At 39.8% G+C, this 19229-nt stretch overlaps 1 protein-coding gene and 1 non-coding gene across 2 annotated transcripts in view; both read left to right on the top strand.

Moving 5' to 3' along the window:
* Positions 1-5480: 5480 nt before the first annotated feature.
* The window catches only part of LOC122689658 (transmembrane 9 superfamily member 2-like), an 83612-nt gene continuing 69863 nt past the window's right edge, over positions 5481-19229 (top strand). The window contains exons 1-5 of the mRNA XM_043896263.1: positions 5481-5845; positions 9293-9360; positions 10426-10519; positions 15138-15265; positions 16273-16402. Coding sequence (XP_043752198.1) covers positions 5660-5845; positions 9293-9360; positions 10426-10519; positions 15138-15265; positions 16273-16402 — 606 coding nt within the window. The 5' untranslated portion in view covers positions 5481-5659. The remainder of the gene's footprint in view (positions 5846-9292; positions 9361-10425; positions 10520-15137; positions 15266-16272; positions 16403-19229) is intronic.
* Positions 17591-17794, top strand: LOC122691070. Its single transcript, XR_006340312.1, has one exon. It is a non-coding gene; the product is annotated as a small nucleolar RNA SNORA73 family (small nucleolar RNA).

Below are 19229 nucleotides of genomic sequence, written 5' to 3' on the forward strand. Positions count from 1 at the left end.
GGTAAAAAAAAAAAAAAAATGGCCATACTATCCAGAGCAATCTAGAGATTTAATGTAACCCCTATCAAATTATCCATGGCATTTTCCCACAGAAAAAATAATCCTAAAACCACTGTGGAATCATAAAAGACCCAGAACTGTCAAAGCAATACTGAGGAAAAAGAATAAAGCAAGAGACAACCCTTCCAGACTTCAGATAAATCTACAGTAATCAAAATAGTGTGGTGTTAGCACAAAAAATATACAGATAGATCAAGGGAACAGAATAAAGAGTCCAGAAATAAACTCACACACCTATGGTCAATTAATCTTTGACAAAGGAAGCAAGAATATACAAAGGAGAAAAGACAGTCTCCCCAATAAGCGGTGCTGCGAAAACTGCACAGCTAAAAGAATGAATTGTAGAACATTCTCTAACACCATATACAAAAATAAACTCAAAATGGATTAGAGACTTGAATATAAGACACGACACCATAAAACACCTAGAAGAGAATACAAGCAAAATATTCTCTGGCATAAATTGTACCAATGTTTTCTTAGGTCAGTCTCCCAAGGCAATCAAGTGAAGAGGCAGAATACAAATCCCCAGAGCCTCTATAGCACAGAGAATATGCTGTATCTCCAGGCCCGGCAGAAGGCTGGAGCTGGTGATGATCACACACTGATAACACTAGGAGGGCTGTCTTGTGGCAGAGAATGGGGACATAGCTTTCTGTGATGCTTCACTTCTTGAGGTTAAGAGACACAGCATGGCAGGGAGCTTTAATGGAAAACTTCGATGGCACTACTGGAGTTGTAGAGGGTGAGGATGGTAATCTGCTGACCACCGCTCTTTCCTGCTTCTCAGAATCTCTGGAGAGTGAGCACAAGGGCGGGGGCAGGCATCCTGTAGAGGACCTGGGGGGCACCCCTCCTCCAGGCAGTGCCCAGAACCCCACCTTCCTGGGTTAGCAGAATCCGCAGGCACTTGGCAGGCTGCCCAGTCCTGCAGCAGTTCCGGCCTGCTGGGTTATCCTGTTTTCCAAATCTTTACAGGGGCCACTCCAGTTTTCTTGGTCAAGTTCAATCCTTTTACTAACAACATGACTAATTCTGATCATTAGTACATTTTCTCCATTCATGTCCCTAACAACTTTTCCTACCTCTTGGGTCCAGGAGTAAACTCGCTGAAATTTCTTCCAGCTTCTGCTATTGGCCAGTTAGCTGCCTTTGTTTGGTCTTGAATCGCCCCTGCCAATCTGCAGAAGATGCAGACCTCTTGGAGCGAGGGAACTTGCACAGAAATGCTCTTGGCCAGGCACACACATCTCAACATAAACAAATGACCTCTGTTCTCCAAAACTCTTGAGACACAAGGAGGAAAAATAAGAAGCTCTTCTATTTTTGTCCTGTGATGCCTACAATGCTTCCCTCGGTGGCTCAGCAGTAGGGTCCACCTGCAATCCAGGAGACTTGCAGGAGACGCAGGTTCAATCTCTGGGTTGGGAAGATCTGCTGGAATGGGAAATGGCAACCCACTCCAGTATTCTTGCCTGAAAAATCCCATGAACAGAGGAGCTTGGCGGGCTACAGTCCATGGAGTCACAAAGAGTCAGACAAGATTGAGCATGCACCTACAATACTCTCTAGGTGCAAATACAGACACTTTGCATTAACAGACAGAACAAGGAGCAGAAGGTAAGGATTCTGACAGAGGTTGCAAAATAAGATCCCTGCCCTAAGAGAAAGAAAACTTTCTTTCAGAATCTAAGAGCACCCCCTTCCTTCTACTCTCTCTTCATTTCCCCCCTCCTTTTCCTCCTTCCCCAGACTTGTACTGTCCAACAGCAATATAATTAGAGCTCCATATGTAATCTTAAATGTTCTAGTAGCCACACTTAAAAAAATGAAGAAAGGGATAATTTCAGAGTTTGAGATTAACAGATGCATATTATTATTATAAAGTAAACACAAGGACATACTGTATAGTACAGGGAACTATATTCAATATCTTGTAATAACCTATAATGGAAACAACTCTGAAAAAGAATAGATATATACACATATATAACTGAATCCCTGTGCTGTACACCTGAAACTAATACAATGTTGTAAATTAACTACAGTTCAATAAAATTTACAAAAAAGAAACAGATGGAGTTAATTTTAATGTTTTATTTAATGCAATATTTCCCTGGTGGCTCAGATAGTAAGGAATCCGCTTACAATGCAGGAGACCTGGGTTCAATCCCTGGGTTGGGAAGACCCCCTGGAGAAGAGAATGGCTACCCACTCCAGTATTCTGGCCTCGAGAATTCCATGGACAGAGGAGCCTGGTAGGCTACAGTCCATGGGGTTGCAAAGAGTCAGACATGACTGAGCGACTTTCACTTTCACCCTAAATATTATCATTTCAACATGTAATCAATATTAAGTTGGGGAGGTTTTGCATTCTTTTTATCACTCAAAGTCTTGAAGCCCGGTGTGCAATGTACCATTGCAAGGCAAACTATCCAGCATCACCATAATCCAACTCTATGACCCAACCACTGATGCCAAAGAAGTGTAAGTTGAACAGTTCTGTGAAGACCTACCATGTCTACTAGAACCAGCACCAAAAAAGGTGTCCTTTTCATCACAGGAGAGTAGAAAGCAAAAGTAGGAAGTCAAGACATACCCAGATTAACAGGCAAGTTTGGTCTTGGAGTACAAAATGAAGCAGGGCAAAGGCTAACAGAGTTTTGTCAAGAGAACACACTGGTCATAGCAAACAACTTTTCCCACAACTCAAGAGATCATTACACATGGACATCACCAGGTGTTCAGTAGTGAAATCAGATTATGTTCTTTGTAGCCAAAGATGGAGAAGCTCTATACAGTCAGCAAAAACAAGACCTATAGCTGACTGTGGCTCAGATCATCAGCTACTTATTGCAAAATTCAGGCTTAAATGGAAGAAAGTAGGGAAAACCACTAGGCCTTTCAGGTATGACCTAAATCAAATCTCGTATGATTATACTGTGGAGGTGATGAATAGATTCAAGGGATTAGATCTGGTAAATAAAGTGCCTGAAGAACTATGGATGGAGGTTTGCAACACTGTACAGGAAACAGTAACTGGAACTAAACCAAAGAAAAAGAAATGCAAGAAGGCAAACTGCTTGTCTGAGGAGGCTTTGCAAATAGCTCAGGAAAGAAGGGAAAGGCAAGAGAGGAAAGGAACGATATACCCAACTGAATGCAGAGTTCCAGAGAATAGCAAGGACAGATAAGAAGACCTTCTTCAATGAACAATGTAAAGTAGAGGAAAACAATAGAATGGGAAAGTCTAGAGATCTCTTCAAGAAAACTGGGGCTATCAAGAGAACATTTCATGCAAGGATGGGCATGATAAAGGACAGAAATGGTAAGGACTTAACAGAAGCAGAAGAGATGACAAGAATACACAGAAGAGCTATACAGGAAAGGTCTTAATGACCCAAATAACAATGATGGTGTGGTCACTAACCTAGAGACAGACATCCTGGAGTGTGAAGTCAAGAGGGCTTTAAGAAGCATTATTACAAACAAAGCTAGTGGAGATGATGGAATTCCAGCTGAGCTATTTCAAATCCTAAAAGACGATGCTGTTAAGGTGCTGCATTCAATACGTCAGCAAATTTGGAAAACTCGACAGTGACCACAGGACTGGAAAAGGTCAGTTTTCAAACCAATCTCAAAGAAGGATGATGCTAAAGAATGTTCAAACTATTGTACAATTGTGCTCATTTCACATGTTAGCAAGGTTATGCTCAAAATCCTTCAATTTAGGTTTCAGCAGTATGTAAACCAAGAACTTTCAGATGTACAAGCTGGGTTAAGAAGAGGCAGAGGAACCAGAGGTCAAATTGCCTACATTTGTTGGCTCATGGAGAAAGCAAGAGAATTCCAGAAAAACACCCAATTCTGCTTCATTAACTATGATAAAGCCTTTGAATGTGTGGATCACAACAAATTGTGGAAAATTCTTAGAGATGGGAGAAGCAGACCACCTTACCTGTCTCCTGAGAAGCTGGTATGAGGGTCAAAAAGCAATAGTTAGAACCAGACATGGACCAATGGATTGGTTCAAAGTTGGGAAAGGAGTATCAAGGCTGTATATTATCACCCTGCTTATTTAACTTATATGCAGAGTACATCAAGCAAAATACTGGGTTGGATGAATTACAAGCTGGAATCAAGATTTCCTGGAGAAATATCAATAACATCAGATATACAGATGATAACACGCTGGTGGCAGAAAGTGAAGAGGAACTAAAGAACCTCTTGATGAGGGTCAAAGAGGAAAGGGAAAAAACTGGCTTGAAACTCAATATAAAACAAAACTAAGATCATGGTATCTGGTCCCATCACTTAATGGCAAATAGAAGGGGTTAAAGTAGAAGCAGTGACAGATTTTATTTTCTTGGACTCTCAAATTACTGCAGACGGTGACTGCAGCCATGAAATTAAGACACTTACTCCTTGGAAGGAAAGCTATGATAAACCCAGACCGCGTATCAAAAAGCAGACATCACTTTGCTGACAAAGGTCCCTATAGTCAAAGCTATGGTTTTTCCAGTAGTCATGTATGGATGTGAGAGTTGGATTATAAAGAAAGCTGAGTGTGGAAGAATTGGTACTTTTGAACTGTGGTGCTGGAGAAGACTCTTGCGAGTCCCTTGGACAGCAAGGAGATCAAACCAATCCTAAAGGAGATGAACCCTGAATATTCATTGGAATGACTGATGCTGAAGCTCCAACACTTTTGGTCATTTAATGTGAAGAGGTGACTCATTGGCAAAGACCCTGATGCTGGGAAAGATTGAGGGCAGGAGTAGAAAGGGACGACAGAGGATGAGACGGTTGGATGGGATCACGGATTCAATGGACATGAACTTGAGCAAGCTCTGGGAGAAATAGGAGGAAAGAAGAGCCTGGTCTGCTGCAGTCCCTGGGCTTGCAGACTGGGACACGACTTAGTGACTGAACAACAATAACATGCAATGTACACTTACAGAACATCAGTTTTGGATTAGCTGCATTTCAAGCCCGTATTAATCATCATAGTGGGCAACAAGGTCCAGGAATTCCCTGTCTTCTCCTTTCCACCCACCTGGAGCAAGACCTGAAGATGGCCGGGCGGCTTACCACCCGGTAACCCTGCTACTCTGGTGCTGAGAGGCAAAATCAAGAGGATGCCAGACTCTGGGATGTTGGAAACTTTAAATCTCTCCGACTGCATCCTCACCTCGCAACCATCCCCTACTCTGCACCCTCCCTCCAGACTCCGCGAGGAACCTCTGAAGGAGGCGCGCGAGAAGCCGCCCAAACCGCGGGAACGTGTTCCGCAGGGGATGCTGGGGAGAGGGGGAGGGGTTTGCGGGGGGGGGGGGAGGGCGGGGGAAGACGCAGCAGGACCATCACGCATGCGTACGGCGCGCGCGCGCTCATAAAGGCAGCCAGGTCGCCTAGCAACCGAGTTCCAAGCCAGTATCTCGTCTGAACAGGTGGCCTTCCCCAGAGTGCTAAGTCTCACTAGCCGGTCTGGGCTCTCCTCTGTCGTTTCACGGTTCTCCTTATAATTTCCGCTTCTTCTCTCCACTGGGTCCAGTCACGCCCCTGGTGTGTGTCCCCAAGCGCAGAGCCCGCTACTAAAATGAGTACTCGTTTCTGCCTGGGAACCAACCCCTGGAGCCGATGGCCCACCCTCCCCTGGCTCAGGGTGTTGCTGGGGCTGGGACTGATCCTGGGTCTTCAGACCGCCAGCTCCACCGCTTTCTATCTTCCCGGGTTGGCGCCAGTCAATTTCTGCGAAGTGAACGGAGAGACCAATTACTGTCAGGTGAGGACTAGAGGGACGAAGTGAGATGTGAGGGGAAGGCTTCGGGTTGGAGTATCGGGCACACCGGGGCCGACCAGTGCTGAGAGCTTTCTGACTCTACCCGGAATGCCCAAGCCCCCTCTGTGGGTGTGTCTCAGGGTCTCGATTGCAGAGCCTCGCACCTGGCGGATCCGGATCTATCTTTTTCCCTTGATCCTCTTTCTCTCCCTCTCGGTTCAGCCCCTCCCCTCCCGTCCCCTCCCTCTCAGCTCAGCCCCTCCCTTCCCCTCTTCCCCTAGGTTCTGCCCTCCCTTTTGCCCCCGCCCTCCCCTTGGCCCCGCCCCTTCCTTATCTCGTTCCCCCTTTTTCCTGCTCCTGCTTGGTCCCGCCTACTCCCTCACAGCCCCCTCCAAGTGGTTCCAACCTCCCCCCTCCCAATTGGTTGCTCCTCCCCTGTCATAGCTCCTCCCAGTCATAGCTCCTCCTCGTCATAGCCCCTCCCCCGTCATAGCTCTTCCCGTCATAGCCCCTCCTTCGTCATAGCCCCGCCCCGTCATAGCTCCGCCCCGTCATAGCTCCTCCCCTCCCCCTCCGTCTCGGTGGTTCCTTCCTCTTCCGGTGGGTCCTTCCTCTTCCGCTACGTATAGTCTTCTCCCTCACTTCCCCTTCCTGTTGTCCCCCTTATACAATCTGCCTGTCAAGACAAACTTCTCACTTGATCTTATGTATAGTCACACCATGTGTGTGTCACTCCTCACACCTGTGGTCTCAGACTTTTACCTGTTTAATCCTTGTTAATTCATCTTGGTTTCCCTTGGGCCCTCTCTGCAAACAGCAAGATAATATTTACCTCTCAGACTTGTGAGAATAAAATGAGACAAGGTATGAAAAGCACTGACAAAAACATCTGGCACATGGTAAGCTTTAAATAAGTTGTGACCATTATCATTATAAGTTTTCTTTAGTCAGAGATCTCTTGCTCAGTTCCTCTTCCACACGTCCACAAACCCCCTGATAAATTTTTGACTTCCTTCTTTGGCAGCCTAATTTTTTTAAACTAGAAACTCACTGTAAATTTTTTTTTGGCAAGTAATGCATTCAAAAAGTATTACTGAATAGTAAGACTTATTTTCTGATCTCAAGTTGCCGGTCAAGTGTGTGAGCAATGTTTTGGTAGAAGGAACCACAAAGGCTTTAGAGCTAAGAACAGTGCTAGGTGTGGCTTGACTACAGACTTAACAAATTGAAAGTTGGGGTTTTTAGAGACCAGGTCTAGGTGCAGCAAATTTGCACTTAAAACCTGGAGCTTGCCTTTTCCTGTGAGAAGTATTGATAGTAGTGTTTTGAGCTATCATCTTGCCAAATACAGTAAATGAGAAATGGCATTAAAAATAATTTTACACCTGCCTTTTCTCTGACTAGTCCTGGCTCTTTCTTCTTTATTACAGCAGACTTCCTAGCAAAAATGATATAATCTTTAACCATATCAAATGTCTGGAATTTCTTTTTTGTAAGCTCTTTTCTTTTTAGATTTACTTACCTCCTTGAATGTGTTCTACTTTTGATTCTGAGATTGTACCTTCTTTCCTTTGGTGAGTCTCTCATTTTATGTTTAGTATGCCAAACTTCCCGAATTCAGTAGTGTCCGGCCTCTTGATTTCAGATAGGCAGAAATCAGGTAGTGAGATGAGATGGTTGGATGGCATCACTGACTCAGTGAACAGGAATTTGAGCACTCTGGGAGACAGTGAAGGACAGGGAAGGCTGGTGTGCTGCAGTCCATGGAGTCACAAAGAGTCAGACACAACTGAGTGACCGAACAACAGTGCGCATTTATACTTTCAATAAACTTTATTTTTTGAGCAGTTTTAGATTCGCAGCAGAATTGAGCAGAGAGTGTATAGAGTTACCATATGCCTTGGCCCCCCAACACGTGCATAGCCTTTCCCATTATTAACATCCTCAACCAGAGGTACAGTTCTTATAGTTGGTGAACCTTCACTGAATAACATTATCACCTAAAGTCCATAGTTTACGTTACAGTTTAATCTTAGTGTTGTACATCCTATGAGTTTGAACAAATGTATACTGATGTGTATCCATCATTATAATATCATACAGGGTAATTTCACTACCCTAAAAATCCTCTATGTTCTCTGCTCACTCATCCTAATGTCCCTTTAATCCATGACAACCAGTGATGTATTTATTGTCTCTACATGTCTGCCTTTTCCAGAATGTCACATAGTTGGAATCATACAGTATGTAGCCTTTTCAGCTTGGCATCTTTCACACAGTAATATGATTAAAGTCTCTTTCATGTCTTTTTATAGTGGACTAGTTCATTTCTTTTTAGTGCTGAATAATATTCCATTGTCTAGATGTGTCACAGTACATTTATCTATTCATTAACTAAAGGACACCTTGGTTGCTTCCAAATTTTGACAATGATGAATAAAGCTGCCATAAACATTGTGTGTAAGTTTTTTGTGTGGACATGTTTTCAACTGTTTTGAGTAAATACCAAGGAGCAAAATTCCTGGATCATGTGGTAGGAGTATGTTTAGTTTTGTGAGAAACTGCTAAACTGTCTTCCAAAGTAGCCGTACCATTTTACCTTCCCAACCAGGAGTGAATGAGAGTTCACATTCATTTTTTTCCCAAAATAAGATCATAGTATACATGTTAATGACTGCAACAGCCATAAGGAAAGAGACATAAAATCTTTACACACAAGTTTATATTCTTTGGTAGAGTTGAGGGGGTGTGGGTAGCCGGGGTGTAAGTAGTCATCTCTTGCCATTCAGCTTTGGGGCAAATAACTCTTCTCATTTCACTTGATACTGAAGATGTCACAGAGTCAAAGCAAGTGCAATAGCTGATGCTCAAAATGACCCTGAGTCATCAAGGAAGGTTAAATTGTGATCATAATGTTCTGTTTAAGTTAGGAAAGAGTGAAGTGTATTTTAGAATAATTAAACAATAGTTAAAATAATGCAAAAAAAAGCACTTATGCAGGTAGCTTAATTATTTCAAGTTCTTGAGTTCCATGGACGCTAGGGTCCCTATGAAGACTCTTAAAGCTGAATAGGGAATTTGGTGAATGTGTGTGCTTCTCTGGGGAGAGGGGCCATAGTTTTCATCATATTCTCAAAGGGTTCTATGGTTTAAAAAAGTTAAGAATGGCTGAGGTATATGAAAAATTCATATGTTCAGAGACCCTGATGAGGCCAGATAAATGAAATGTTATGAATTTATAGCTATACTGTGTTAAATTTTATAACTGTACTGTGTTATGAACATATAATACTACACTAAGTTATAAATTTATAAATATACAGTTATAAATTGATGGGAGTAATAAACCCAATTACCTTTCAGTTACTTCATTATTACGTATTTTGCAAGTGCTACCTTATTTTACTTTGTATTAATTAATTAAATTAATGTTTTTTTTCCTTCTTGCAGTCATCAATAGAACTGTATGTAAACAGATTGGACTCAGTGGAGTCCGTGCTACCTTATGAATATAATACGTAAGTTATAAGTATTATAATTATATCTGATATAGTTGATATAATTGTAATTAATTTATATCAAAATTATGATATAATACTGTTAAGATGTGCCTTCAGTTTTTAAAGTTAGTGAATGCAAGCCATGGGTGTATTAAGAAATGTGGTGGTAATATTATAATAAAGGTAACAGGAAAAAATGATTAGAGAACTTTCAATGTGAGACAAATGCCTAAAAGATTAGGAAGTTTCCATTCTTGATTTTTCTTGCTAAGAAAGGCAAATTATAAATTTGCTACATTTTGAACCTTGAAAAAGTATCTTTGCAGTTGTACCTTATTTCCAAAACATCGAATAGGTAGGTTTCTACTAAGATTTTAATGGATGAAGGTGCTTAGTTTAGTAGTGAGTAGTTATTACATATTGAAGATTAAGTATGATCATTCATTTGACAATAACAACAAATGATGCACTTCTTGGAAAAAAATGATCATCGTTTCCTTTGGTATTGCTTTACTGCCTCTAATTAGGCAGAAATAAAATCAGGTCTCATTTTCATTAAAATACCAGGTGTAAATGTAGGGTGTTAGTATGAGTATTAAAAATATTACTCAGGCCTACTATTTATTTTATCTTCTACCTAAACCATTTTACATTCAAATTTACTTAAAGGTAGTTGTGATTCTTTTCAGTTAGTAACCATTTGATTTGTGAATATGTGAGAATGTGTTTGAGGGCTTTTTTAAAATTCCCCTTTGGTCAGAACTGATAATTACAGTTTCTAAATGTCTCAGGTTAGAATCAGTACAGACTTTAAGCCATGATTTCCTTATTTGTGCTTACATGTCATTCGAAGTGTAACCCTAAAAATAGTGTTGGTTTCTTTCTGATTGTGATTACCTACATTACAAAAGTCAAGAGCAGTATCATGAGCATTTTGAATCCTGAATTCATAATTATCAGAGGTTAAACAATTTAAAGAGAAATATAGAATCTACCATGAAAGGTGGAGCAGCTAGATAAATGATCAGGACTGATTTCTTTGTTGAATTTTTTTAAACCTTACTTAAACTTTTCTTTTTTTAGATTTGATTTCTGTCATGACTTCAAAAAGAAAAGCCCTTCTGAAAATCTCGGACAAGTCCTGTTTGGAGAAAGAATAACATCATCTCCTTATGAGGTTATTCAGTTGATCTTATTTTAAATTTTATTTTAAAATGAATCTTCTCAGAACTGACTACATACAGAGTTGTCTGTCAGTATCCATGAGAAGTTGGTTCCAGGACCCACTGTGGATGCCAAAATCCACATATGCTCAAAGTCCCATAGTCAGCCCTCCATATAGGCAGGTTCTGCATCTGTAGATTGAATGAACCATGGTTCATGTGTTAAGTTTTCCATCTGCCATCCACAGTTGGTTGAATACGTGGATGTCGAACCTACAGATACAGAGGGTCTGCTGTATATTTATTGAAAAAAATCCACACTTAAGAATGGACCTGGGTAGTTCAAACTTGTAGTTGTTCAAGGGTCAACAGTCATACCAAAGAGTCTTTGCTTTAAAAGGAAAAGAAAAAGGAAAGGAGGTAGAATCTGGTGTTGCCAGAAGAATGCATTAATATAGTCGGCCCTCCAAATCCGAGGGTTCTGCATCTGAAGATTCAACCAACTGAGAATCAAAAATATTCAGGTAAAAAAATTCTAGAGTCCCCAAAAGCAAAACTAGAATTTACATAGTATTTACATTATGCTTAAAACTAGTTGCACAGCATTTACATTGTATATTAAGTATTATAGGTAATCTGGAGATGATCTGAAGTACAGTTGACCCTTGAACAACACAAGTTTGAACAGTGTGGGTCTACTTATACCCAGATTTTTTTCCCACTATATGATCTATGGTTGGCTGAATCTGTGGATGTGAAATCTCATTCAGAGGAACCACCTATGTGGAAGACCACCTATAAGTTATAGGTAGATTTTCAGCTTCAGGGAGGGTTGATCCACTAACCTCTGCATTGTTCAAGGGTTACCTATATAGGGGAGGATGTGTATAAGTTATATGTGTATGCATGCATGCTAAGTCACCTCAGTCATGTCAGACTCTTTGTGACCCTCTGAACTGTAGCCCACCAGGCTCCTCTATCCATGGTATTCTTCAGGCAAGAATACTGAAGTGGGTTGGCATGCCATCCTCCAGGGGATCTTCCCGACCCAGGAATGGAACCAGTGTCTCTTCTGTCTCCTGCATTGGCAGGCAGGTTCTTTACCACTAGCGCCACCTGGGAAGCCCCATATACTCCACCATTTTATATGAGGGACTTGGGCAATGGTGGATTTTGGTATCTGTGGATCTTTATATCTTCCACTGATACTTTGATATACTTCACTGGGCTTCCCAGGTGGCGCGAGTGGTAAAGAATCAGCATGACAATGCAGGAGAAGCAAGAGACGTGATTTTGATCCCTGGATTGGGAAGATCCCCTAGAGGAGGAAATGGCAACCCACTCCAGTATTCTTGCCTGGAAAATTCCATGGACAAAGGAGGGCTATAGTTCATGGGGTCATAGAGAGTCAGACATGGTGAGCTATAGTTCATGGGGTCGTAGAGAGTCAGACATGACTCCGAGACTGAGCATAGTGACTGATACTGTGAGATGACTCTATACTCTTTAAGCTTTCTGCAGTAATTGGTGGTTCCACACAAGGATTTTGCCTTTGACATTTTATTTTTGCTTCATAAAGAGAAAAAGTTTAATTTTTTGTTCTTACATATTTTGGGTAGGGTGATATAAGGAAATATAATTGGACTCTCAGTGTCTATTGATATTGCCCTCAATATCTTAATAGATGTGAGGATAGAGTAAGGATGTTTTCATGAGCAGTTATGATTATGAAGGCACTAAGTTTTTTCTTCTTTTTTCCCCAACTTCATGGAAGTATAACTGAAGTACAATAAACTACACATATTGAAAGTGTATAATTTGATCCATATATGTGAAACTATCAGTCATTAGCCTGTTTTACAACTTTTTATTTTGAAGTAATTACAGATTCACAGGAAATGACAAAAGAATGAACAGGGAGGTCTCATGTATGCTTTGCCCAGGTTTGCCCAATGGTAACATCTTGCACATTGAAAGAAGAGGGTGGCAGAGGGTGAGATGGTTAGATAGCCTCAATGACTCAATGGACATGAGTTTGAGTAAACTCTGGGAGATAGTGAAGTACACGGAAGCTTGGAGTACTGCAGTCTGTGGGGTCACAAAGAGTTGGACACGACTGAGTGACTGACAACAACAACATCTTGTATAGCTACAGTATGACAGCAAAGCCAGGGAATTAACATTGGACAATGCACAGAGCTTATTTAGATTTCACTAGTTTTACATGCACTTATTTGTGTGTGTGTGATACAGATTTGTGTACGTACTACCACAGTCAATACATGGCATAGTTCTATCAGCACAAGGCTCCCTAAAGTTCTCCATTTACTATTCTTTTTCTGTTTAGTTTTCAGAATTCTTTATGTATTCTAGTTATGATTCCTTTGTTGCAACAGTCATTTGCAAATAGTTTATGCCTGTCTGTGACTTGTTTTTTTGGACTTCTTATTAGGGTCTTTCATGAAGCAAAGACTTTAAATTTTTTTTTTTTTTTAATTTTTTTATTAGTTGGAGGCTAATTGCTTCACAACATTTCAGTGGGTTTTGTCATACATTGATATGAATCAGCCATAGATTTACACTTATTCCCCATTCCGATCCCCCCTCCCATCTCCCTCTCCACCCGATTCCTCTGGGTCTTCCCAGTGCACCAGGCTGGAGCACTTGTCTCGTGCATCCCACCTGGGCTGGTGATCTGTTTCACCATAGATAGTATACATGCTGTTCTTTTGAAACATCCCACCCTCACCTTCTCCCACAGAGTTCAAAAGTCTGTTCTGTATTTCTGTGTCTCTTTTTCTGTTTTGCATATAGGGTTATCGTTACCATCTTTCTAAATTCCATATATATGTGTTAGTATGCTGTAATGTTCTTTATCTTTCTGGCTTACTTCACTCTGTATAAGGGGCTCCAGTTTCATCCATCTCATTAGGACTGGTTCAAATGAATTCTTTTTGACGGCTGAGTAAAATTCCATGGTGTATATGTACCACAGCTTCCTTATCCATTCATCTGCTGATGGGCATCTAGGTTGCTTCCATGTCCTGGCTATTATAAACAGTGCTGCGATGAACATTGGGGTGCATGTGTCTCTTTCAGATCTGGTTTCCTCAGTGTGTATGCCCAGAAGTGGGATTGCTGGGTCATATGGCAGTTCTATTTCCAGTTTTTTAAGGAATCTCCACACTGTTTTCCATAGTGGCTGTACTAGTTTGCATTCCCACCAACAGTGTAAGAGGGTTCCCTTTTCTCCACAGCCTCTCCAGCATTTATTGCTTGTAGACTTTTGGATAGCAGCCATCCTGACTGGTGTGTAATGGTACCTCATTGTGGTTTTGATTTGCATTTCTCTAATAATGAGTGATGTTGAGCACCTTTTCATGTGTTTGTTAGCCATCTGTATGTCTTCTTTGGAGAAATGTCTGTTTAGTTCTCTGGCCCATTTTTTGATTGGGTCATTTATTTTTCTGGAATTGAGCTGCAGGAGTTGCTTGTATAAGACTTTAAATTTTATGTGGTCCAATAATCAAGTTTTCCTTTTATGAATCATGCTTCTGGTGTCTAGTCTAAGAAGACTTTGTATAGCCTTCGGGCCTAAAAACTTTTTTCTATGCTTTTTTCTAGAAGTTTTATAATTTAGCTTTATATCTTCAAGTCTGTGATCCATTTTGAATTTTTTTTATATAAGGTGTGAGGTTTGGGTTGAAATTTTTTTTCTTTCTTTTTTGGCCTGTAGGTGTGCAATTACTTCAGTACCATTTGCTGAAAAGACCTTTTCAACAATTTCAGTTCTTTCTACACTGACTTGCTTTTGCACCTTTGTAGAAAAAAATCACTTGGGCCTAGTTGTGTAGGTGTAATTCTAGGTTCCCTGTTGATCTGTTCCATTGGTCTGTGTGTCAGGCATTTGCTTTTTGATGATTAAAGTTGCACACACTCCCCCTATTATACCATTGTACTAAAAGAAAAGTGCACCTTTCCAAGAAATGCTATGCTTTGCACTGAACATGACAGTTCAACTCAGTTTGGGGTTAATATTGTATGATTTCAGGATATCAGGTGTTGAATTTTCATTGTTTATTCTTGCTCATTGTTTTCTGATTAACAACACTAGCACTTCACCTTGGTCATCTCCAGTAGCCAGACTTTGTAAATAAGAGATTTCATATTAAAAGTTTCAAATATTTTCTTATCATTTTTTGGTAACACTTTTATTGAGGGATCATTTGGATGCCAAATAATTCACCCGCTCATAAGTGTCCATTTCAGTGCTTTTCAGTATATTCATAGAGTTCTATAACCATCACTACAACCAATTTTATTATCAGTTTTAAGTGAAGTGTTCTAGATCAGGGTAATTTATAGAAAGCTGCAGTGGATTTTATACCCCACCTTATATAGTATTGAAGAAGGCAGGTTCTCTTGAAAGCAGTGTGTGCCTATGTGTGTATGTGTCTAGTTTAATTATTTCAGATGTGTACTGAGGTGTAGAGGAAATAGTGTTGAGAGTGATGGCATACTGAAATCTCTGAAGAAAAGTTTTATCTGGAAGATAAAGTGCTTACTTTGTGACATTTGGTTTATACAACTTAATACAAATCTCTTAATATTTTAAATTTTCTTTCTTAACAGTTTTCCTTTAACAAGACAGAGACATGTGTGAAAGTTTGTAAGAAATCTTATGATTCAGCAAAGGAAGATCAAAAGAAAAAGCTGGATTTTTTGAAGAAAGGAATGCAACTGAATTATCAACATCACTGGTAGGTTTGGCATCTGACATCGTATGACTTAAATTTTCAATTCCCTTCAGAAGCAGTTTTATGCATTTTATTTCCCTTTGGAGAAATGTATGTTGTGATAGTATAAATTAGTAGTTTTACTGTAAAGTAATTAACCAGTTTGCAGTCTTTGAAAATATGCTGGTATTTGGGAATGGATTGGGGGAAATCTTGATTGGGGATTTAAAAAACATCTTCAAGGAAAGAGAACAGAATGAAAGACAATGTTTGACAATTGGTAAACTTGTGGGTGACTTCTTTATTTGCTGGATTTTATATAGCATCCTTTTTATTTCTTATCTGCAAACAAATTTATGTATTAGTGCCTGGCATATGGTAGGTGTTCAATAAATAGTTGCTGAATGGGTAATGAGTGGAAGAATTTTTTAAATTTTATTTTTTTCATTTTTTTGGCCATGCCACACAGCATGGGGGATCTTAGTTCCCTGACCAGGGATTGAACCCAGGCCCTTGGCAGTGAAAGAGTGGAGTACTAACCACTGGACCACCAGGGAATTCCTTAAGTTCAGATTCTTAAAAAAAGATTTTTTTAAGTATTGGAGTACAAATGAATTAATAAAAATAATTGGAATGTAATTTCTTTACAATGTATTAGTTTCTGCTGTACAATAGCATCAATCTGCTGTATGTATACATATACCTCTTCCTTGTTAAATCCTCCCTCCCACCTTCTCCCCATAAGTTAATATTTTTAATTAAAGCCAAGTCACAAAAAATAGTATATAATTTCAGGTAGATATTAAATAAATTTTAAAACTGCTTCTGGGGAATTTCTTGGCCGTCCAGTGGTTAGGACTCGGCACTTGCACTGCCATGGGCCTGGGTTCAATCCCTTGTCGGGGAACTAAGATCTTGCAAGCCATGTGGTGTGGCCAAAACAAAAACAAACAAGAATCTGAACTTAAATATATGTACGATGATGTTATTATTGCTTGTTAAATCTTTTCCTCAAAAATATTTATATTTAGGATTATTGATAATATGCCAGTGGTATGGTGTCGTGATATAAATGGTGGAAATAAGTACTGTACAACAGGATTTCCGATAGGATGCTTTGTTACCCCAAGTGGCGTATCCAGTGATGCTTGCATCATGCATGTAAGTATTGAGAACTTACTATAGAAATATAAGAATGTTGCTTCATTTACAATTTGCTTTCTAGTATAGTCACTTAACAAATATGAATGGGACACCTATTATTGTCTCCGTTTTATGCTAGAGGTTGAGGATACAAAGACAAGTGGTCCCTTGCCCTCTAGAAGTTCATAGTCCTAAGTAGGAGATAGACTTGTGAGCACACTGATGCAATAAAATGTTTTATGGTAGGAGACTAAGGAGAAAGGAGGATATAATGAAGGGAATGAAAAAAAAGTATTTGTTAGATGAATGGGTGGGTGAGCATTTCTAGAAGGGAAATCAGTCAAGAGATTGGAAGTCTGAAATAGCATGCTGTGATTGAGGGACTGTGAGTAATTGGATATATCTGCAGCATAAGGCTTGGGGTTTTGGGGATGCATGTAGAGATGAAGCTCAAAACAGGGGTAGGTAGAAGCCAGATCATGGCAGGAGGTCCTGTATACAGTGGTAAGAAAAGTCACATTAAATGCCTGTTATGAGCCAGAAGCAATGTTATATCAAACTCTATACACAGTGATTAATCCTTGAAACAGCCCTGTTGCTAGAATCTACTGCTGTTTTACAGATGATGAAATTCAATCTCAGAGAAGGTAAGAGACATGACTAGGGGCAGACAGCTAGTAAGTGGGAGACATAGGACTCCAACTCAGATCTTTTTAGCTTGGAAGTCCTAATCACACGGTTTGAAATTTATCTTGTGGTTCTCAAACTGTTTTCTACTGGGTCCTAGGGTAACAGAAGTGTCTTGGGGCTGCCTTGGAGGCTGAATGGGCATGGAAGGGCAGCACCACTTAGAATCTTTCTTATATGAAGAGACTCAATGTGGATCAGCAATGGGCTGAAGGGGAAGGGAGAGAGAGGAGCAGAGGCTGCCTGCCAGGTTTCTGTTTTGGAGTCTAAACTATGGTACCCTTCATTGTTTCTTTCCAGAGAAAAGGGCTGTGCTTCTTGCATTTCAGTCATTCAGGGACCACCTTGGTGATTTGTGCCACAACTGAGGCACTTGTAATTATTATTTATCTGTAATTTTAAAAGTTTCTTTAAAGTTTTATTGTTATGAATCTAGGAAGGAAAGTTATATTTGGTACTGCTAGTTATAACAGCTATAGCAAAAAGTATAGTGACCATGATATATAAAACAATAGATAACCAACGTGGATAACCCGGGAGGTCACTCTCCCCGGGCTCTGTCCAGGTGGCGTACGGGAGCATAGGGCTCTGCCCGGTGATGTACAGTCCCTTTCCACAACGTTGGAGATGAAGCCGGGCCTTGAGTCTGCGCCTGCATATTCCTACGTCTTCTCAGAGTCCTGTGGACAATGACTGGGGAGAAAAACCATGCAGGAAACAGCTCTCTGGAAAAAAAAACAAAAAAAAAAACAAAAACAAACAAAAAAAAAACAATAGATATTTAATCTTTAATAAATTTCGAAGGTATTTTTTAATACCAAAGGCTTGACATAGCTAACAAGACTCATGGGGCCTGAGGTGTAGTTTATACATGTCTCAGGGATTCCAGCATATCAGAGCAGGCCACTAAAAGTCCTAGTTACATGAAAACTCCATCTTTTCTCCCATCTCCAATAAAGACATCCTGGGAAAAAGGGGGCTTTTTTTTTTTTTTACACAAACATTTGTAACAATTTATGTTAGCCAACATCTGCAAACAATGTAAATGCCCCTCAACAGGTGAGTAAATGAGGAAGATATGGGGTATTCATTCCTTGTACAACAACTCAGCAATTAAAATGAGCAAACTGTTGACACATGCACAACATGGAGAGATCTCAAATTTGTACTAAGTGAAAGAAGCCAGAAATAAAATTTTACAGGTTGTGTGATTTCATTTATGAGGTATTACTAGCAAAGGTAAAGCTATAAAGACAAATGGCTTTAGATCTGACAAGCATAAGGATTTGGAGTGGAATACAGAGAAGACCAAGGCCAGAAGCTCCAATTCTTGGAGCGCAGAGAAATCACTCTGAGGTAACAAAGTTGAGATAAATGGGATACAGAGTTTAGAAGTATGTAACAAAATAGTTGTTTTATTTTTCAAAAGTTTTTCTTTCCTTTTTAAAAAAAACCCTGGAATATAATTGCTTTACAAAAGCTATTGTTTTGTTAAGGACCTCAAAAGTCATCTGGCTTAGTCTAGGAGACTTGTTAATACAGTGCTCTGCAAAAGAGATGGAAAATATGTATTTGTCTCTAATTTAACTTAAACTTATTTAAAAGGAAATTATAGAAATTACAGGCTTAGTGTACTTATATATTTTATTCATCTATTTTCAAGTACATAGAAAAGTAGAATACAGATTGTTTTTTCATCTACTACCTAAGATTATCTCATATATCCCCAGTGATATATATTCTTCACAATGGTAAACATTGACATAGGGAATGTGGGAGGAAAAGCAGCAAATAGCAGAAGAGAGAAGTTAATGAGTAGGAGAAATTTGGATAAATAAAGTTTGTGTTTGATACTCTAGATGAAATTCTATATGGAATGGTTCTTTTTTTGGTTGGGTCATGCAGCTTACAGGATCTTAGTTCCTTGACCAGGGATTGAACTGTGGCCATGGCGGTGAAAGTGCCGAATCCTAACCACTAGACCACCAGGGAACTCTCCAAAGGATATGGACTTAATAAAAACCCTTTTTGTTAAAAAAAAAACACAGATAACAGAAAACCACACAGAGCATTATATAAAGTTTAATGAACTATTGTAAGGGGAACAGCTTTGTAAACCTCAGCCAGATCAAGAAATTGAATTTGGCTGGCCTCCTCA

Source organism: Cervus elaphus, chromosome X, assembly GCF_910594005.1.
Source record: "Cervus elaphus chromosome X, mCerEla1.1, whole genome shotgun sequence".
Taxonomy (NCBI): domain Eukaryota; kingdom Metazoa; phylum Chordata; class Mammalia; order Artiodactyla; family Cervidae; genus Cervus; species Cervus elaphus.